Here is a 22930-nt window from a genome sequence, read left to right as displayed (position 1 = left end):
TTCCACAAATTTTATAGAATTCAAACTATAAATAAAATAATTGAGTATGACTGCAGTCTACTGAAAAGAAGAATGGAATCATTTTTTGAGAGGTAACAATTAGGGTTCAAAGTTCATGTTTTCTACTATAAAATCATTTTCAAATGTTCATCTGTAAAAAACATTTTTAGCTCGGAGATCACTCAAAAACAAGAAGCAGGCCAAATTTAGCCTGCAAACCATAGTTCACTTACGCCGGCTCTAAAGCAAACAGAAATGCTATAAGATCAACACAATTTACTTTTTGTATCAACAAGTAAATAAATAAAAAGCTGGACTTTTTAAATGTTTCAACAATTCTAGTAAGAATCCTTAGGAATCTATGATGCCTCCCTATCCCACTTACCCAAGATAAAAAAAAAAAACCCAACAAGGTGGGGGCAGGGGTAGGAGGGGAATTATTAATATCTTTCTGTTCTGTATTTGAAGAAGATGGTAAGAAAGCACTGTCCTCCCAGTACCCTGCACTGGGCACGTATCACTTCAGCACGCTAAAGAATTAAAGTGTGGTTTTCTGGATGCAAGGGAGATGAGGGTCATCACAAACGACAGGAAACGGAGGATACAAAGAAACAGCCCCTATCTGTTAAGGAGCCTGCTGTGATAACCTCTCAGTGGGATGATTTCCCGACAGGGAGCGGTCAGAGAGCAAACTGCCCCACTTTAACTGCCGCTGGGATGCCACGGAGTACTAGCCACATCATCAAAGTTCTGCTTATCCACCCTTCTATTAAAATATTTACACAGTATTTTGGAAAAAGGGAACTTATTGACACCATCCAAACCCTGGTACAATTAAAACAGTCGTACTCTACTGATACAGTGCAAAATGTACCCCTAAACATTAATTTTACTTTCTGTGAAAGAATCTGAATACCTTTTATATTTGCCTTTGGTCCACTATGCTGTCTCCGTGTGCACACTTCACAAAGCAGTTTATTAGCATCTCGAAGTTTCTCATTTCGGGTGAACTGATATAAACAATGTTGGACTGAACATTCATCAGTACTGAAAGCTTCCCTGTTTGCAAGAGTACAGAAAGCAGTTTCTGGATCTTCGTTTACAACCTCATATACCTTCGTCCCGGGACTACGATCGTCATTCAGAATCTCTAAATTTATTTCGTCAGGTTGAAGAGCAGCATTCAAGTTAAGGTTCTTAAACCCACTGGAAATGTCCACTTCTCCACTGCTCCCTTCCTTCATGTAGGCACCATTTAAATTCCTAGTACATTCAGCGGGAGATGCCAAAACCTCCAGATCGTTATCCATGTTGACATTTTTCATACCTACTTCCTCTGTGGATTTTTGATTGTCAGTTATACTTCCTATCATTTTTTCATGGCCATTCAAATCTTTCTGATTAACACAATATTCTTCATGTATAACTTCCTCTTGTGATATATGGTTGGATTTAATATCCACTTCTTGCTGAAGTGACATTTCAACTTCACATTCATTATCTTCAGGATGGTCAATGGCACAGACATCATTTAAATGAAGAACTTTTCCTTGAATTTTTTGTTGCCTTCGTTGGTTCTGTGTAAAAAGTACAAAACGTTAAAAAACAACAACAACAATAAGAGGAAGAGAAAAAGCATACACGTATCACATCAGGTTTTCCTGTTTATCAATCAAAAATAAATAAGTTAATAAGGAAGAGTTCACTCCCAGAATTCCGACCCTAAAAGTTCCTTTACTATCAGGGATCAAATAAATTATAGAGAAAAGTTCTTTGGGGCTTCCCTGGTGGCGCAGCGGTTAAGAATCCACCTGCCAATGCACAGGACACAGGTTCGAGCCCTGGTCCGGAAAGATCCCACATGCCGTGGAGCAACTAAGCCTGTGCTCTAGAGCCTGCGAGCCACAATTACTGAGCCCACATGCCACAACTACTGAAGCCTACACGCCTAGAGCCTGCACTCTGCAACAAGAGAAGTCACCACAATGAAAAGCCCGTGCACCGCAACGAAGAGTAGCCTAGCTCCCGCTCACTGCAACTAGAGACAGCCCACGTACAGCAAGGAAGACCCAACGCAGCCAAAAATAAATAAATTAAATACATAAATTTAAAAGAAAAGTTCTTTGATTGAAAGCAGGGATAAAACATCACCAATCATCAAAAAATTGTCACACGGGGGCAAATAAAAATGTGCAAGACGTGGTCTCTGATCCAGACAGAGCAGTAAGGCTGTTGAACCCAAGCAGCCATGAATTAAAGCAGGGGACGAGTGTCTACACACACACTAGGAAGGGATATATCCATGTGAGTTACAATGACCAGATGAAGGTTTCACTTAAAAGGTAAAAATAAACTGAAAACTCAAGGATGTATAAAAGCAAACCAACAATTAAAGGATGGGGGGGGGGACTTCCCTGGTGGCGTGCGCAATGGTTGAGAGTCCGCCTGCCGATGCAGGGGACATGGGTTCGTGCCCCGGTCCGGGAAGATCCCACATGCGGCTGGGCCCGTGAGCCATGGCCGCTGAGCCTGAGCGTCCGGAGCCTGTGCTCCGCAATGGGAGAGGCCACAACAGTGAGAGGCCCGCATACCGCAAAAAAAAAAAAAAAAAAAAGAACAAGGATGGGCCAAGGAACAGAGGAAAGCATTCTGGGAAACAAACGGCCCCAATCTAGAGAGACAAGGAAGCCACATACACAGAGGACAGCAAAACACGCTACCCACTTAAATCACCTTCTTTGCCATTTGCTGCTTATGTCCAATTGTGGGGCGGGCGGGGGGTGGGGCTGCATTTTATCCAGATTTCTGTTAATGGAATGCCTAAAGACTCAAGGGGTCAGCATGTTGAGTTGTCACTAAAAGGACAGTCCCTGTGAGGCTAATTCATAATACCAGAAAGCTGAAGGGCAGGACATAGGGCTCTGGACACAAAAACTTTCTGATATGCTTCAGTTAAAAATAGTACACATGGAGCCTCTGGGAGGGCTCACACCAAGGAGTACTTCCCAGAACTTCTGCTGCCAGTGTTCTTGTCCCCACCATGAAACAGAGCCACCCCCGGCCTCTGCAGGAGACCCTCTAACACTAGCAGGAGAAGCTGAAAGTTCTTGAGAGAAGCACAAAAGGAGGACATGAATCCACACATAGAAAAAGTAATAAAGAGAAACCAGTGTCATTATTATCCCCAGAAGATATAGAGGAGACAATGAGAAGCACCAGAGAAGGTTTTTTTTTTTTTTTAACATCCTTTTGCTTGTCTGTGTTGATTGACATCCAAAGTCAATTGCAAATACTGTGCTCAGTCTTTAACTTATGACTTTAGAGCTGAGTGAACCTGTCAGGCTCGGCGCTCATTTGTATTCCTGAACCTTGCAAAAAAAATCCAAACTGCTCATTGGTATTATATACTTCCTATTTCTAGATATTAGGAGCTAGATTTACATTACCTGTATAGCTGGCTTTTTAAAATGTTTTCATTGTGCACTTACATGTATCAGAAAAGCTATTCATTATTTTCCAGGGATCAATAGAAAAATGTACTGAAAATCAACAAATGGAGTGATTTTAGAAATTATTATTATTATATTCTTCCATTTCTGGGAACATTACTATTTAGAAGATTAATGGTAATTAGTGAAAACCATAATACAGTATATTTAATGAAAGATGTCACTGATGTTATTCTATTTATTTCTGTCTACTTTTGTGAATGAAACAAGTGCTTTAAAATGTCCATTTAAAAAGAATATGTAAATATACATGTATAACTGAATCACTTTGCTGTACACTGGAAACATTGTAAATCACCTATACTTCAATTTAAAAAAAAAAAAATAGTACATATGAAAGAAAAATGGTGAAAGGATATAAGCAAATACTTCAAAGGAAAGGAAATACAAACATTAAACATAAAAACATGCTTAACTTCTTACATTAAAATAAATGGAAAAACTACTGAGATACTATTTTCCATCTATCAGACTGGCAGAAATCTAAAAGTTTGATAATATTCTGCTGTCAAGGATAAGGAGAAACAGCAAGCCTCATATGTTGCTGGTGGGAACATAAATTGGTACAACTCTTGTGGAGGGCAATTAATTTATCAAACCACAAATACAATCCCTCTTCTCAAAATGTGCCCTAGCGAGGACGTACGTATAGGGTGATTCACAGCAGCACTGGCCATCATAGCCAAAGACTACAGGTGTTCATACACCTAAGTCAAAAGAGAAACGGTTAGATGAACTATAGTACATCTGTTATACTATATTTAATAGTATGTTTACTACTAAAATAGAATACCATGCAGCTGTTAAAAAGGAATCTTTGTGTCCTGAAATGTAAAAGATCTCCAACAATCTAAGTAGAAACAAACAAAAAGCAAGGTCCAGAACACTGTGCATAATTTTTAAAAGGAGTGAAAAACAAGACTACATATTTGTATTGTACTTGATCATATTTTTCAAAAAAACCTAGAGGACACATAAGAAACTAATGAAAGTTGTATCTATGTCATACAAGGAGGGAGACTTTTATTGTACACATTTATATTATATATTTAAAATTTTTTGAATGTCAGTGTATTAGCAACTCAAAAAATTATTGAAAATGAACTAAAGTTTTTTTTAAAGTTGTCACAAGTAATGCAGAATTTTTTTAAAAAGCACATTTTCTTCACATATACTCAGAGAAACTTCACTGCAGAGAATACTAAATGAGCTAATTCTGTAACTGCCCAATGAAAGTGCTGTACATAAAATAACAGACATGTCTACCAATGTCACTCAGACTTTAAACTCAATAGCTCAAAAAATTAGAATGAGAAAAGTATGGTTTTCCTCCTAATTACCCACCTTGGCTTGCTTTTTGGCTTGCTTCTTTGCTTTTTTCTGTAAGTGCTTACTTGTTCCTGAAGGAATATCATTTCTCTCCTTTATGTAACTGTCATTATCTTTTTCTTCCTCACTTTCTTTATCTTCATCATCCATGGTCTTTTTCAGATTTTTATCATTTATACTTTTCTTACCACTCTTAAAATATGGAGAGAATATGGGCCAAAAATAAAACTTTACTATTGTTGGTGAAGAGATTTCATGTTACCTAAATAGTTTTCTACTCCTATTTTACAACAGATTTATTTTTCACAATGTCTGGAAACATGTCCAGGACAAAATTCATTCATCTCAAACACCAGAAAGCAATCTTCATATACTGAGAAAACAAGCAAACAAACAAATAAAACAGTAAAAAAGGCAACTTAACATATGAGTGTAATAGAAAGGAATTTAATGAGTTGTATTAGACACATGCTGTATCATGCTGTAATTACGTCTATTTCTAAATGCACTTTCCGTTGGTAAGTGATTTACATGTCCCACTACAGGTATTCCTTTTTATTCTTCTTTCTTTGCATGCAAATGACAGTTTTAAAGAAAGAAAAAACAGAGTAAGTTTAATAAGACTTTAATCACTAAGTAACAGTGATTTAAAGGGACCCCCAATTCATATTAAGTTGAATAATGATTTATCCAATACTCATAATATGTTCTCTTTTTCCTACGACTACTTGATAGGAACTAAATTAATATGGCTTAAAACTGAGATACTCTTAACATTTATAAACTTAAGTCTGTAAGGGATTTGTGGTTAATCTTAAATAATGAAAATAAATAGTAATTTATATGAAGTAAACATTTCCCAATATGTAAACTAATCAATTATCTATAAATAATTCTAGATACACTCTTTAAAAATATATACATATTTATCCCATTCTCTTTTCAAATCTTTAAAATTCTTCTCTCATATACACTAAGAAAAATTTCCCCATGCTTGGCCTAGTAATGTACAGCTTGGAAAAGGTAGCAAGCCCTCCCCCATAAATCTAGCACAGGAAAGAAAAAAATCTATGTAAATAAAATAAATGCAATAGTCTTACCTGATCGTCTAAAACCGGTAGAGACAAATCAAGGAACGATTCATGAACCAAGGAGACCTTAACCAACCAAAAAAGAAAACGTAAAAAGGAGGAAAAGATTCACTTTAAACATTATATAGTAAAATCATGGGGCGGGGGGGGGTGCTAAATTTTAAAATAAAGGCTTAGGAAAATGAAATGAAAAATTACACAGTGTTGAGGACTCTGGGTTGGGGGAAGTCAATTAAAATATTACATAACTTCGTCCTGATATAAGGAGCGCCCACAGTTCCAGCCAAACACTATGTATACTTGGACGGTTCAAAAAGAGTATCTTATAAAACTAACTAGACATTTCTGTTTTTGAAAGAAACAACTGATAAACTGTACACTATTAATATTAATGCATAAATCCAGTCTGCACTACATCTACTTACAGTTCTGCATTCATCACACATGATTGTACTAGTGAGTTCACCACCAAATACTCGGTCCACAAAACTTGGCACTGATTTTTTCTTTTCATAGTCTATAAGGGGAAAAAATCTACCATTATCCTTATATAATTAATGAAATAAATCAAAACTACTTACTTACCTATCTAACCCTAAAATTTAATTTTAATTTCCTATACTATTGACTGGTTTTTCTCTATTCATAATTACCACAATTTTATTTTTATGCTACGGTCAGCAGCATATACTCCACTTCTAAGCATAACACATTTTAACATAATCACATCTTGTGAAAAAGAAAAAAAAAGTTCTTACCCAAGATCTAGTCAGTGGAAAATAAATTTTGCGAGTCAGTGAGACTTCCTATCAGTATCTTACCTAGTAAAACAAGCAGATCGAGCTACAGACAGAATGCCATTTTAGCTCGCTTCCGGCTCTATCATTCTAACACTGGCACCAAGTGTGGGAGTAACTTGCTTTGTGAACTCCACTTAAAACAAAAACAAAAAGCCCTCAGGAGAATATTTCAGACAAAATCCTCCTTTTATTTTTCTATGTTCCCAGAAATAACCTTGATAAGTTTAGCATAAGGTGACATAATTTTACTACCTAGTAGTCCAACTTTCTAATTACATGAAATGTGTAGGCCTTATTCAAATGACAGGTGTCATTTATACAGAAACACATTTTATGACAGACAGTGCAAACAGGCTTGATTCTCTCTCTGTTGCTGGCCAGGCCAGCACCAAGGAGGTAAACAGTTGCTCTGTGTTGATTCTGAACTGTGCTTTACAATACAGTAGCTGCTAGTCACTGGGGCCACTTAAATTTAAATTAGTTAAAATTAAATGAAAATAAAATTTAGCTCCTTAGTTGCACCAGTCACATTTCAAAGGTTCAGTAGCCACACGTGGCTGCTGTATCGGACAGCGGAGAGACGGGAGCGCTCTGTCATCACAGAAAGTTCTACTGGACAGACCTTTTCTAAATCTTTAAACGTCACGTAATAAGAATAAAGTTGTCTCCATGATTAATAAACCAGCTGACAACTCTCAAAGACAATCACTGTGAATTAAAGTCGAGGCTTTTGAGGGAGTTCCCTGGTGGTCCAGTGGTTAGGACGAGGCACTTCACTGCCGGCCTGGGTTCAATCCCTAGTCAGAGAACTAGCCGTTCCGACTAAGATCCCACAAGCCAGGCGGCGTGGCCAAATAAATAAATAAATGAAGTCTAACTTTTTGAAAAATAAAATTGTGATGTCATCTTAGCTCTATGTTTATAAATTTCACCATAATATTGCATAAAAAGAATACACCAGAAGTTAAATTTTTCTAAAAGTATTTACCTTTGGAGTACTAATTGTTTTAAATCAACAAAGATAAAGAGAAATTATAATAACTGTGGATAATAATATAAATAATATAAATTATTAATAACTGTGGATTTGAAATACATGTGCTAGCAATCTTGTCCTAAAGTACAGAGGAATTCAACTATAGTGCTTTAGTTCAAAAATTCAGACATTACCTTTAACTTTATTTTTTAGTTCTTCGTCCAATTTTTCAGTAGAATTACCAAATGCTTTAAGAATTCCTTTACTCACTCTCTAAAAGTAATAAAATAGATATATATACCATTAAATTTTATAGTTATTTTCCTTAAAAAGTATGTAATCAAGTCAAGAAAGTGATCAAGAATTAATTAGCTCCCCAAACTTACTGAATAAAAATTAATATTTCTAAAATCACATGTTCAAAATTAATTCCAGGAGCTAAAAAGAATTATACTTAAAAAAACAATCACTAACCCCTGAGCAAAGGCATCATCTTATCATTTCAAGATTTTAACCTATTCAAACCAAAGCTTTTCAGAACATGCCAACCTCCTTTGAAAAGTTCACTGAAATACCATGTCCTAGAAGCAGAGTGGATAATGGGAGCTACAGGGACAAACTCCAGTGCTCAAAGCCCAGCTCCATCACTACTGGATGACCTTGAACCAGGCACTGAACTTCTCTACGAAGTGCACAATCTATGAAGTGAGAAAATGACTCACAGAATGGTTGTGAGGACTAAGGTAATGCTTACAAAATACTGAGAACAGTGCTTGACAAAAAATAAGAGCAACATAAATATTAGATGTTATCACTGTGCTATTACTATTATTAATTATATTCACATCCCCTCAAATTACTTTACATCCTGGTAATTAACAAAAAATTTTAAATACAACAAATGTTCCCTGACTCTTACAAAATAAAAATACTTCCTAGATTCAAAAAGCAGTGTTAAATCACACTCAGAATTAAGAGTAAGGATGTGTTTCCACCGGGAAATCGTTTGGGGGAGACACATTTTCCAGTACCTTATAGCTCTCCTGGTATAGGCTAGTACAATAGAACCCTTAAAGAACAATAACGCTGTAAACATCAAGCAAAGTAGAGCATTATGAAAAGGAGACTCATTTCTAACTCCCTTCATTCATTCTAATCATTAAAATATACTGGTTGAAAAGGCTGGTGAAGAAAAAAAATTTTTTAATATAATGGCCTCAACTAGTTTTCATTGCTCTAATAGTTCTTAAGACATCAAATGACAAAGAAGTTAATAAAGATCCGATTATAAAATACACTGGTCAAAATATGCTAACTTGATGTTCTTCTGCTCTCATTCCATCCAATAAATAGCGAAGCAGCTCCTGGCTGTCTTGCTGCTGATAGCCTTTAAATCGCACTGCTCTACAGAAAAAAGAAAAAGAAAAAGAAAGAAAAACAATGGTGAGTCTACTAAAATGAAACTATTTTTTATAAAATCTCAGGATCATATCCCAAATCTTGGGAGTGTTCTAGTTTCTCAAAAGTTTGTTTAGTCCAACAACATCCTTAGTAGATTTAATTTTCATACAAAGTACATATTCTTTAATCCAAATGAAATAAACCATGCTTTAATATATCTACTGAATTAACTCTAAAGTTAATAATTTTTTCATATTATTTCCCAGTATCCTACTGATGCACTGAAAGCACAAGCAAAACAGATACTCACTTTTTACAGACCTGAGAAAAGAGTTCTCTAGGTGTCACGATTCCCTTTTTGGTCTCTTGCATCTCATTAAGGAACTGGCTCATGGCTAAAGTAAGAGGGCCTGGAGGCTCAAGGTTTATTTCTAAGGGTTCCTGAATATGGGAATAAAAATTCCTTTCTTCAGTCAAATTTTGGAATCATTTATTTTATCAAAATGTAACTAGTCAACCTATATTCCTATGTTCCTGACAGAGCTGTCCCAATTAAATTCTCAAAATGTACATCAAAAGATGGAGAAGGCTTCTGTTCACAGACTTTGATAAAGAATTCAGTTCTACTGTTTTAGATTATCAGGAACTTACTACCTAGGAACTGAAAGAGCCAAAGCAAAATGTAAATAATAAAAAGGGATAAGGTAAAATTCATTTGGCTCTATAGCATTTAAGTCACCTGAAAAGATGTTAAAAATAAGAAGGCATGCCTAGGGCTTCACAAACATCAACAGCATTCCCAAGAAGGAAGCCAAACACTCAGCACAGCAGTACATGGCATACACAGAGCAAACAAATGTAAAGGCCCCTTATAAATTTCCATTAGCCTGAAAATCCTTAACTTGGTAGCTTAAAACCAAATAAACAAAAGAGGTGAAAATTAGCATCAATTCTTTAAAATAATTTAAAATGCTGCTATTCAGAGAGGAAAAGTACTGAATAAAAGAAAATTTTAAAGTACGTACTGTTAATGCCAAATCAGGTGGTTCAATTTTTACAATTGTTCCAGACATTTTTACTTCTTTTAGTAGTTCTCTAAGCACGGGTGTTTGTGACAAATTCTGGAATGTAGGATGGAAAAGAAAGGGAAAATCATTTAAAGGCAAACCAATTCATTCAAATGTTTTTTAAGTGCCTATTCTACCAAAACAGAAAATCACTATCAACACTGCAACTTTTATAGCGACTGTCAAACAAAAAGTAACATCATGCTCTTCCCCCCACTCTAACTGGTTCATAAATACTTCAGTTCTGAGCTGATTCATCACCTCAGAAAGTCATTCTCCCAAGCACCCAATATGAAGTAGCTACTCTACCACCACCACTACTTACCACTATGTGTAACTAGGCATTTGTTTCTGTACTTGGTTCTCCTGTTTCCCCCACCCAAGTGAAAGTTCTTTGAGGGCAAAGGCCATGTTTGTTTTGAGGCCTACTGCACCCCAGTGCTTAGCACAGTGTTTTACTGTCATGCAAAGTAAACATTCCCTTGAGTTTTTTTTTTGAAAACACAGAAATAAACTACTTACAAAGGAAAAGCTCAAGACTACAAGTAGCAAATATGCAAAAACACCCTATGAGGAAAACACTAGCTTTCAACTAGATTTCCCCCTTTCCTTAAAGGGGGAAAAATTAATATTGGCACCTGCATAACTGCATTGAAGAAACATGTATTTCCCAAATTACTGAGTCCTTTCACAGTTATTTGGGAAGTAGAATTCATGGAAGGATTTTCTTTAGCCACGTTTTCCTTTTTTTCTCTCTCTTGCTCATTTTTACTCTCCTTTTCTAGTTTTTTATTTTCAAGTTCAATATTACCACTATCTTTTGCTGCTTTAAAAAAAAAGAAGAAGAAGAAAAGACTTATTAGCAAAATGTATAACACAGCCATACCAAATGCAAAGTTATACTGGGGACCAGAATTTGTGAATTTTACCTAATAACATGATTTGCCACCTGTTTGATTTTAAATGTTTTCTTACAAATATAAGTAAATTACCATCGAGCGAAAAACCAATAAACAAAAAATATTCAGAACCAATGTAAGCATTACTTTGACAAATGAAACCAAACAGTATATGCTTCAATATAAATCCCTTTTTAATGCACAAATGTTTTCTGCAAATGAGCATATCTTACCCTGTGAAATCAGAGTATAAAGCAATCAAATAAAGAATGTGGACATGAAATAAATTTTTAAATGAAGTCTGAGGGTCAGAAACCAATCCTGAAGTTAGGAACAAACAATTCTGGCTCCACAAAAGATACCACTGTGACTGTAAAAATCTAAACAAGCTTTTAAAGCAAATGATGAAAGCCAACCCAATTAATTTAATTACTATGAAAAAAACCTGAGAAGTATCTGGCCTTCTGAAGGAGTTACAGGCACTTTACTTTCACATCGTCTAAACAAATGTAACAAAATAAATTCATTATAATGCAGGTCTCCCTTAAGCCCCTGTGCCAGGGTATGGGAATAGGGTGTTACTGCCCATTACTTAGTCCAGACTCTACACATCACATTTGACTATATTATTTCTCAGATTCCCTTCTAATTCTAACTCCTTATGATTATCTATATTCTCACTGTTTTACAATCTTAACCAAAACTAGTTTGAAATCAATCATAATTAATGTTATTCAGTTATATGTAATGCTACGGTATGTTAAACTAAATATCAGCAGACTATATAAATCAACATTACAGTATATATTAAGAAACAAATGATTTTACCTGGTTTGGGAGCTGTAATACCCGCTTGTTTTCTAACATAATCAACCACCTGACCCAATCGGTTTGAACTACAATACTGGACCTCATCGTCACATAGGTAACACCTGTGTCCCAAAAGATCCCAGAGAAGAAAAGTAACAAACTGACAACCACAAAAGGGCAATAACTGCAATTCATGGAACCCAAAGTGTGTGCAGCCCCCAAATTACTCTACTAAAGAGACTGACACTGAAAATTCTGCGTTTTGAAGGAGACTACACGTATTAACTCTGGTTTACTGCTAAATAAGGTAAGCCTGAATTATAGCTACATATAAATACTGTGAAAATACTCCAAACATTTTACTGAAATGGCTATTTATAACATTAAAGTGAAAGATTTTTCTAATATTTCAAATTACAGACCTACATCATCAAAATTAACAAATTTTACAACTGACAAATGTTCAGTGAACACTGCTGTTTAAACGGTTTTTAAAGATGTAAAATTTTATTTTAATGAGGTTAAAAGAACCAGCCTGACATTTTCATGCAAATTCATTGCCAACATTTACTATATTCTCAGTTTATCTGGAATTTGTTCTTGGTGTCCCAATTTTTAAACTAAAAACAGTCTACCATACACTTTGTAGTATTACAAGAAAGAAAAACAAGTGTGAAAATTCCTATGTCTTCTTCATGCTGTAATTTTTGTGTTTGTACAATACTAAGCAAAAGCTTCTCATAACATCACATTCTCTAGCCTTCTGAAAGTGACGGTATTTAAACAAATACTACAAAAATTTTAACTTTCTTGCTCTTTAAGCATTTCAAACACCTCCATTCTCCAACATTTCAAATGATTTCCAGCAAACGGGCACAGGAGTTGAAACTCACCATACACTCCAGTTGTCCAAACTAAGAACCAGACAGTGAGGTTCAGACCTCGGCGTCATATAGTGCTTCAAGGCGTGCTGCTCCTGAGAATTTCTGCCGCAGCCCTAGAGAATCACAATCATAAACCTCAAAGCCACAGAAATTCACCAGGAGAGAATTCATAATCTACAATGAATAAGGAAGTGGGTCAAGGAATTCTGTCATTCTTATAATTTTGAAAATAAAACTTCCGACTCTATAGAGAGTCCAGATTTTGTTAAAACTTAAATATGAATAGGCAGCTGAGGACATTTAAGGAAGAAGGTATCTATAAACCCAAGCTCCAGAAGGACTCTTCCGCTCCAACTTGTCCTTTCCAGTCCCAACTAAACCATGCCAATGTAGTCGTTCACTAGTTCTAGTTTAGACTCCTTAACATCTTTCTAAGTATTTTCCTAACTTCAACCTTTCTTCATATACATATTTTTTCAGTTTAATATTCCTAAAACAAAGGCTCTGTTCATATATTCAATTCAGAAGTGATGAATTGCTCTTAAACTGCTACTCACCAAACCTGATACCCTCTGATCCCAATCCACCTTTTCAGGATTATCTCCCATAATCTCCTATTTGAATATCATCGACCAGCTAAAACCACAGCCCTTCCACAATACAATTTTTTTTTTTGTGGTACGCGGGCCTCTCACTGCTGTGGCCTCTCCCGTTGCGGAGCACAGGATCCGGACGCGCAGGCTCAGCGGCCACGGCTCACGGGCCCAGCCGCTCCGCGCGGCATGTGGGATCTTCCCGGACCGGGGCACGAACCCGTGTCCCCTGCATCGGCAGGCGGACTCTCAACCACCGCGCCACCAGGGAAGCCCCACAATACAATTTTGTTCACATTATTCCATTTGCCTTGAAATTCTTTACCGTTACTGCCGCTGATCAAATCCCACCCAGTCTTCAGGATCTTGCTCAAAGGCCACTTCCTCTCAGAAGCCTGTGCTTATCCTTCAAGATAAGAAAACACTATATTCTTTCTCTAAACACACTCCTACAAAACATGCTATAAATTCCTGGTGGCATTCCTTATTTTCTACCTTATAATAAAGTTGTTAATGTTGATATCCTTCCTCCCCTGGAGTGTAAATCCTGAAGGCATGAAAAACAGAATTGACCTATTACCAAAAACCTAGCAAAGTGAAGAAGGTCAGTAAGCATTAATTGAACAAGTAAATGGGAGATTTTGACCTACATCTGCATAGGCATATTCATAAAAGAACATGACCATATTGTGTGTCTCCAGGTGATTAAATAACAGCTAAGAAATACATCTTCACTGTGTATCTATCTGAACCAGGCTTCCAACTCTCTTGGATAGCACTACAATAAGGAGTCCTGTTTCTATTGTAGCTACTAAAAATAGCCTTCGGAGGGGAAATATTTATCAATGGCTTCTAGTCCTTTAACTATGATATCAAACCTACTGACTCAATTTATCCCGCTCAACATTTAAATGTAAAATAAACTAATTAACATTTGATACTAATTTTGAAAATTATAAAACCATCTGAGATTATCAGAAACTTAAACATGACATGAGTTACCGTAAGACAACAGTTGAGAATCCCTCGCTAACATGCAAAAGATAACTCTACTGGGATAAAAGTTAACAGTTAATACTGATATTGTCTTACCCTTAGGAATTAAAAAGATAGCAAAATAGATAAAATTTATAATAGGAAATGTATTGTGGAAAATTTGAAGTAGTAAAATATATTCATCCTCATCATATGGATCTAACAGGTTAAATGAAAACTTTTCAAATATAAACAAACAATAAATATGTTCTTTACTAGCATATAAAATTTTTTTAACTGTCTGACCACAATAAGGTATCACCTATCAGAATGTTTAAAATAAAAAACTGTGACAATACTAAATGCTGGCAAGGATGTGGAGAAAGTGGATCACACATGCTACTGGTAGGGATATAAAATGGTACAGCCATTCCGGAAAAGTTTGGGAGTTTCTTAAAAACTAAACATTTAAGGGGATTTCCCTGGTGGTCCAGTGGTTGGGATTCTGCACTTCCACTGCGGGGGGCATGGGTTCAGTCCCTGGTCCGGGAACTAGGATCACATGCCATGTGGGGCAGCCAAAAGAACCCAAAAAACTAAACATTTAATTATCATATTACCCAGCAATTGCACTCTTGGACATTGTCCCCAGAGAAGTGCAATCTTAAGTTCACGCAAAAACGTGTACACAAATGTTCATAGCAGCTTTATGAGAAAAGTGAGATAAGCCCCGATGTCCTTCAACAGGTGAACAGTTAAAGTGTGGTACGCCCATACCATGTAATACCACTCAGCAATAAAAAAGAACAAACTATTGATACACACAACTTGGGTAAACCCTCAGGTGATTAGGCTAAATGAAAAAAGCCAATCCCAAAATGTTGTATATTACATGATTCCATTTATATAACATTTTTTAAATGACAAAATTTTAGAAACAGACTAGTGGTTGCGAGGGGCTGGGGGGAGGGATGGCAGTAGAGAAGTGAGTATGATTTTAAAAAGGCAACACAAGAGGTCCATGTAATGTTGGAACTATTCAATACCCTGACTTGTGGTAGTGGATACACGAAACTACACAGGTGACAAACTGTACAGAACTTAATACACACATACTCACATGTACAACACACATATACCCACACACAAACAAAGAGAAGTAAAACTGGGGAGACTTGATTAAGACTGATGGATAGTATCAATGTTAGTATTCTGGTTGTGATATTATACTATAGTTTTATAAAATGTTACCACTGCCCACCAGTCCAGTTTCCTAACATATTAACTTACCACCACTAAGGTTGACTAAGAGGCTCTCCTGGCCCCTAGTACCAAGGTAATACCTGTGAGCTGTTCTGCAACCCAGATACCACCCAACCCCAAGGTATGCATTCTCCCAGCAGCCAGAGATGTGGTCTGGTGACGGCTCACAGCTCAGTCTGTCCATCCCCAAGAATCACCCTCAGTGGAAGGACGCTGCCTTGCCCAAGGTTAGTCCGCCTCCCCAGGGCCAGCCCATATCCAATGGCTGGTCTATGCACAAGTACAAAGGCCTGGCCTCTTGCCTCACCTCAGGACCTCTCTGAAGGCCAGAGCTCACTGTGGGATCAGCTGGGGCCCCGTAGCACTGCCTCTTTGCTCTCCCTCTGCCTAAACTTGCTTCCCTCACTGTTTTCCTTGGGTGGTACCTGAGAACACCCCCCCAATAAACCACCTACACACAAGTCTCACTCTCAGAATCTGTTCCCCAGGGAACATGACCTATGCCAGCTAACATTCTGGTCACTCACACTGTACTTTTAAGTAATATCTTCTAAAATAAGTTCATATTTATATAAATTTATAAGTTCATACTTAAATAATAAAATCCCATATCCATCAAAATCTAAGCATACCTGATGGCCACATTTAAGACACAGCCAAACGGAAGGATTTTCTTCTGTTTCTTCTTCAGATTTATCTTTTACTTTATTGTCTGTCTTACAATCTTGGCAAATGTTCCATTCCATATTCACTAAAGCCTTTTTCAAATTACCTTGTTCCAATCCTTTTCTAATGTGTCTGCACACAGGTTCTATTAAAACAAATAATAAACGAGTACGTGAGGTAAAATATGTCTTTCTTCAGTTAATCTCAAAACTTACACTTGATTTGAACTTCAAAAATGAATTTATAAACAAATTTTTAGATAACCTGAAAAGTTAAATTTTTGTTTGATATTTGATTATAAGATGATTATGTAAGAAAAAGATTTTATACAAATTTTGAAGTCCTAGGTATAACTACCATCACCCCAAACCACTTCAATTTATTTATCACATCTATTATTCTCTTTATTTTAAAAGGTTTGTAGAGAAGGTCCCTCATTCAGTCAACAATACAACTACTGCACACCCGGCACTGTGACAGATGCCAGGGAACCTAAAAAGTGACCAACTCACAGCTCTTTCTTTAAGCAGCACACATTCTGGCAGGAGAAACAAATAAACAAATAAACATACAAGAATCTCTGAAACATGCTATAGCAGCACGAGAAGGTTGAAGTCAACCAAAGTTTCACAGGGGAGGTAATGTCTGTACAATCTTGGAAGATATTTACAGTAACAAAAACTCATATCAATTAAGCACTTAACTATGAGTGTGGCACTGTGCTATATTATCTCATTTAATCCACACAACCAGCCCAGAAGGAAGACTCTAGTATCCCCAATGACAGATGAGAAACCTCAAAGTTAGTGCCCAAGGTCACATAACTACTGAGCAGCTATGCCAGAATTTGGATTCAAGTCTTTCTTATTTCACGCTCATACTTTAAACTATGACCTCCATGGAGTAAAGAACAATCCGAAAAGGCCACATCCCATGAACAAAGGGATGGCGGCGTAAAATGTAAAAGTGCATGCTGTCTCCTGAGAATGGCAGTCACGCATGTCTAAAAACGAGCAGCTGGACCTGAAACTGAAAACCCCCGCTGGGGCTAGATCACTACCAGGCTTTGCAAGCCACTCTAAATGGTTTCAGTTCTTTCAGGGCCCCTGGAGGTTTAGAAACTCATCAAGTGACACAATTAGCTTTATGTCCAATGAATGTGCACCAAGAGAATATAAATGCAAGTGAGATCATGTGAAAAACTACTAAATCCCAGTGAGTCGTCAAAAAAACACAGACTGAAAAAAGAAAATACTCTTTTTCAACTAGCAAATCAGGAAAAGATTTTTACAAATGATACTAACCTGTGTCAATAAAGGTTCAGAGAAATGGGTACTTTGTTATGCTGCAAGGGGGCCTGTAAATTAGTAAAACATTTCTGAAGGGCAATTTGGCAACAGATCCAAAAGAGCCTTGAACATATTTATACCATTTAATTCAGCAATTCTAATTCTAGGATCTGTACCAAGAAGATAAGCAGATGTGCACAGTTTTAGCTACAAAAATGTTTACTATGACTCTATTCATAACACTGAAAAGTTAAAGATTTATCTACATTTGTAACAGTAAAGGATTACCTAAATAAATTATGAAATGTGCAACCATGGTCTTTTACATCAATGGAATAAACATCACGCCATTAAAAATGTTGTGCTGCCTATTAAATGACATGTCCATACAAAGATTAAGTTAAAATGCAAATTACAGAATAATGTACGCTTTGATTCCATTTTTACATATTAAAATAGATGTCCATTTAGGGATACAAACAGTACTTTAAAGATTTAGTTGGTGAAATATACCTAAAGATTCAGAAGAATCATCAATTGGAACAGTTTTTCCCTTTGTCCGTTTCTTTCCCATGTTGGCACTTTATGGATTACTTACTGACACAAAATAACAATCTAGAAAACAAGATAAAGTTAGCTTGACAAAAAAAAGTATGTTTTACAGTTCTCTGGGAGACAGTAACATAACTAAACCACATAATTTTGTGTGTCTATTAAGTTACAAAAACCATTCACATGTATCATCCAGTTTTCAGTAAGAACCCTGAAGTAGAGTATTACCTCTGTTTTTTATAGCCTAGGAAACTGATTCTTAGTAAGGTTAAAAGGTTTTCAATAAATATAAAGGTCAGGAAAGAACCTACACCTTCTTACACAGATCTTGAAAAGTCTCAGCCCCTTATATTATTAGGAATTCAACTTCTCACTAGATAAATGTAGAATGGTGGTGGCACTCTGAAACAAGATAACTTCTCATCCTTCAAAGTCATCTTTCTTAGCTCCTGCAGGGAATGCAATTTGATTGATATTTCTCAAAGAAAATTAAAAATAATTCTGAAGACAATCTCCTAGAAGGAGTTAGAAAATTCACAAAATAATTCAAAGCCAAACATAAAAAGTGGCACACGGTTCTGCATTTTTCCACACCAGGATTTCCTATGGATGTTAGCTGAAAATTGATTACATCTGCATTCTCAACCATTTACATTATATTCTTGATAAAATCAGTTTGGACTACTATGATAAATCTAGTTCATATCAAAGCACCTCCTTAGTCAACATTAAAAATCAGAAAACATGAAAAATACTGAAAGTACATACAGGTCTACCTAATAGCGATTTTGAAAAGTATATTTTACATACATTAGAATAACTTAGTGTCAAAATCACTTAAATGACTAAAATAATTATTTTACCTGGGATGCTTATTAAAATTCTGATTGCATAAATGGAAAGTAGGACCTGGGGACACACGTTTTTAAAACACTTCCCAATTAATTGATACTTAGCTGTCATCTTGCTCTGGCTTAGAGTATTAGAAGTATTCCTCCTTTAGCTCTTAATGGGTTAGGGCAACTAAAGGTAATTCCAAAAGGTTTGTATGAAGAATGAGTGACAAATTAAATAACTGTTAACCTTTTCAAAGATAATATAAAACCTAACAAAGTTTCATGTTTACAAAATAAATGAATTAACTACTAACAAAAGAACACAACTATATGGGTAGATATAAAACGAGGGTATATTTTAGGTAGTTTTCTCACCCCAATATTTAACATAATTTATCTTATCTAGAATTGCAGGTTTTAGGGGAAAAAAACAACATCCAAGTTCTTGCCTTCAATCCAACTCCCCCTAATCTGTGCTGCATTCCAGTACCAGACGTATCTTCCAATAATGCCATTTTCGTCATATCACCCTCTTGATTCAAAGTATTTAACAGTTTTTCAACCCACCCTCCTATGCTGTGAACTCATGGTCCCTTATAAATTGTCCCCGCCGCTGTGGTAATCCTGACACTCATTACTTCTCAACAAAGAACCACTAACGTTTGATCATATAGTGCTTCTTTCAAAGCCTTTTCATAAGTATTATCTCATTTGATTTTCACAAAACCCTTTAAATGTAGCATTTCGCTAAAGAAGGAAACTCAAGCAAAACGATGAAAGATCACTGGGTGGCAGAGATGGAACTAAAACGCCGATATTTTGGTTCCAAGACAGAATCAAGCCAGTCTCTTCAGTATCCTCCACTCCAAAACACCCTGCCCCTACCTCTAAGCCTTTGATCTCCAGATAGTTCTCTCCATTTATCCAAATCTTCCCAATTTCTCCAAGATTTCCATTTCAATGGAGCCTTAGGCAACCATTCTACTCTAAATGAACCACTCAACTCTACTTCCCCAGCTAGTGTGCACTATTCATCTTGTACCCTAATCAGATACATAAGTGGGCTGCTTCTTAAATCTTTAACCTGGACATGTGTTATTTCTCTATCTGGAATCTGAAGTTCTAGGAGCAAGAAACGGTTTTTGGCGTTACTTCTGAATTGCCTATAGCATTTAGCATAGTGTTAGTGCATAGTAGGTCAAGAAACACTTCTTGCATTGAAATAGAAAAAAAAGAGTACCTGAGGCATTAAGGATGATTATAAGGTGCAAAAGTAGGTACATAAGAATGAAGCATACAAGTTCCAGTGAAAAAGAGAAAGGTAAAGAACGAAAAAATCTGCAGTAGTGAAGACAGCACTAGCAAATCTGGTTTGAGGACTGCAGTAGCCCAGACTCCAAAGTAAAACTTGAAAGACGAACTGTAATTGCTGCAGGCAGAGGACAGTAAGGGGGTTGCTTCAATGATGTGGAAAATCTCCAATAAATTTTTTTTAATTTATTTTATTTATTTTTATTTTTTGGCTGTGCTGGGTATTCGTTGCTGTGTGCAGGCTTTCTCTAGTTGTGGCGAGCGGGGACTACTTTTCGTGTGGTGCACGGGCTTCTCATTGCAGTGGCTTCTCTTGTTGCAGAGCACGGGCTCTAGGTGCGCGGGCTTCAGTAGTTGTGGCACGCGGGCTCAGTAGCTGTGGCTCGCGGGCTCTAGAGCGCAGGCTCAGTAGCTGTGGTGCAACGGCTTAGTTGCTCCGCGGCATGTAGGATCTTCCCGCAACAGGGCTCGAACCCGAGTCCCCTGCATTGGCAGGCGGATTCTTAACCACTGCGCCACCAGGGAAGCCCTTCCAATAAATTTTTGACAACTATAAAGGGCATCTAATGAGTCGTGAGAAGAGAGTACTGTGAATACCATCAGCTACAAAACTTCAATAAATCTATAATATTTTTCAGACGAGTCTTCAGATGAGCGTTACTTTTTGCAGGACTCCAAACAAAATTTAAATCATAGCTGGTTTTGCCGGCTCTCATATTAAACAGTTCCCTTCCCTCTCCGCCCTCCCAGTCTTCCCATGCCTGCTCGGTTCCATTAAAAATGCAAGCGTCTGGAAAACTTTGCAAGACTAGAACACGGCTTTCAAGTTTTGCGTAGATTTATCCTACCCTGGGACCACTGAATTGGTTAGGTGACAGATGCTGCCTATCCTACTAACCACCACAGGGACGCGGCAGCAAACTCACTCAGCCCCAATCCGTAAGGTGCCCCTAAGCCGCGCGGCGCTCGCCACACCTCCCCTTCCCTTCCAACTGCTCCGTACCCACGGGGGAACCTCGGGGTCCAGCGGGTCGAGGAGGGTGCTAGCACCAACAACTCATTGGTCAGCTCCTGGAACGGACAGGACATGAGGCCAATGAGAACGCGGTACCAGGCCGAGGCCAGGGAACGTGCTTAAGGACGAGGGCCTTCGAGAGGAGAACGAAGTCGGGCAGGAAATTCGGACTCCCGGCGCGCAGGAAGTCGTGCGAGCGGTGACTGCGAGGCAGTGGGAGCAGAACTCACCCACGGCGACAGCGCCCATAACTGCATCCCTTAATGGGCCCTCGGGCTGGGCAACCTGCTCCGTCTTCCTCCGGGTGACGAATTGAGAGCGACAGAGCGGAAGCCAGCGTGACCCCTAGAAAGCAACAACTTCCGCTACGCAGCATTATGGGAAGTGGCTTTGGCCCCCGGCGGCACTGACGCCGGTTAATCAGCGCCTGCGCGGGGCTCACACCGGCAGTCTGAACGCGGCAGACCCTGGAAGCTTGGCTGGCAATGAGTATTTCCCCCTCGCGTGTGACTATGGGGTTATTGAAATACTGCTAAAGTATGGGTACCTGGTGGTGGGCAGTCATTTGGAGTCCCCTGGATATTGACCTTACTCAAACACATCGCATCTGAAGGCTGGCTAAGAGGGGACATTTAAAGTTCACGCATTTTTCCCTAATGCTGTCCAGTCGACTTCTAAAATTGAATATGTAAATAGTCGAACTAACCTTACCGACACAGGGTAAAATTTGCAAATATTTACTGTTTACTCGTTAGAAATAGGTAAGTGACAAGCCCTCTGTAAAGTGAAATAAACATAGGCCTTATCGCCCTGGACTACAGTCTTATGCAGGAGACACAATAATTGATAGGAAAAAAAGATGCAGGTGCCAATAGAAAAGCAGGCAAGGGATATAAACAGGTAATTCACAATAAAAGAGCATGATATGAAGAAATATTCATCCTTATTAGTAATCTGATAAAACTAGGTTAAGAAAGTGGCATCCTAGGGACTTCCCGGGTGGCGCAGTGGTTAAGAATCCGCCTGCTAATGCAGGGGACACGGGTTCGATCCCTAGTCTGGGAGGATCCCACGTGCCGCGGAGCAACTAAGCCCATGAGCCACAACTACCGAGCCTGCGCTCTAGAACCTGCGAGCCACAACTACTGAATCCCGCACACCTAGAGCCCGGGCTCCACAGCAAGAGAAGCCACCGCAATGAGAAGCCCACGCACTGAAACGAAGAGTAGCCCCTGCTCGTTGCAACTAGAGAAAGCCTGTGCGCAGCAAGAAGGACCCAACACAGCCAAAAATAAATAAGTAAATAAACAAATAAAAAGAAAGTGGCATCCTAATCTGTCCAATCAGCCAGAGTAACGATGGTTAAATTTGGGAGAAAACTGGCTCTCCTGCTCTTTACTGCTGATATAATTTAAGTTTTCTTCATTCAGCACATAGGCTTTTTTTTTTTCTATCCTAAAACAGCCTTAGGGCCATTGTACCACCTGCTTCCTCTTCCTAGAATGTTGTTCCCTTTTGATCTTATTCTAATTTTGTTCACACTTTAAAAGTCACTTCCTGGGCTTCCCTGGTGGCGCAGTGGTTGAGAATCCGCCTGCCGATGCAGGAGACACGGGTTCGTGCCCTGGTCCGGGAAGATCCCACATGCCGCGGAGCAACTAAGC

General features: G+C 37.8%; 1 protein-coding gene across 10 annotated transcripts in view; it reads right to left on the bottom strand.

Annotated features, from left to right (window-relative positions):
• The window catches only part of USP16 (ubiquitin specific peptidase 16), a 28182-nt gene extending 6559 nt beyond the window's left edge, over positions 1–21623 (bottom strand). Inside the window, exons 1-16 of one of the 10 annotated variants that reach the window (XM_067034974.1) lie at positions 21497–21582; positions 21255–21322; positions 20181–20369; positions 18066–18167; positions 16230–16408; positions 12776–12879; positions 11901–12004; positions 10812–10999; positions 10132–10227; positions 9417–9547; positions 9022–9109; positions 7900–7978; positions 6355–6446; positions 5939–5995; positions 4854–5030; positions 917–1577 (exon numbers count right to left, since the gene is read on the bottom strand). In XM_067034974.1, coding sequence (XP_066891075.1) covers positions 917–1577; positions 4854–5030; positions 5939–5995; positions 6355–6446; positions 7900–7978; positions 9022–9109; positions 9417–9547; positions 10132–10227; positions 10812–10999; positions 11901–12004; positions 12776–12879; positions 16230–16408; positions 18066–18126 — 2017 coding nt within the window. In that variant the 5' untranslated portion in view covers positions 18127–18167; positions 20181–20369; positions 21255–21322; positions 21497–21582. Of the gene's footprint in view, positions 1–916; positions 1578–4853; positions 5031–5938; positions 5996–6354; positions 6447–7899; positions 7979–9021; positions 9110–9416; positions 9548–10131; positions 10228–10811; positions 11000–11900; positions 12005–12775; positions 12880–16229; positions 16409–18065; positions 18168–20180; positions 20735–21254; positions 21323–21496 lie in introns of those variants that run through there. The other 9 variants (XM_067034978.1, XM_059065430.2, XM_059065429.2 and 6 more) reach the window with 9 other exon arrangements.
• Between the last annotated feature and the right edge of the window lie 1307 nt (positions 21624–22930).

This window comes from Kogia breviceps, chromosome 5 (assembly GCF_026419965.1).
Source record: "Kogia breviceps isolate mKogBre1 chromosome 5, mKogBre1 haplotype 1, whole genome shotgun sequence".
Lineage (NCBI taxonomy): Eukaryota > Metazoa > Chordata > Mammalia > Artiodactyla > Physeteridae > Kogia > Kogia breviceps.
This window is presented reverse-complemented; position numbering and strand designations above follow the sequence as displayed.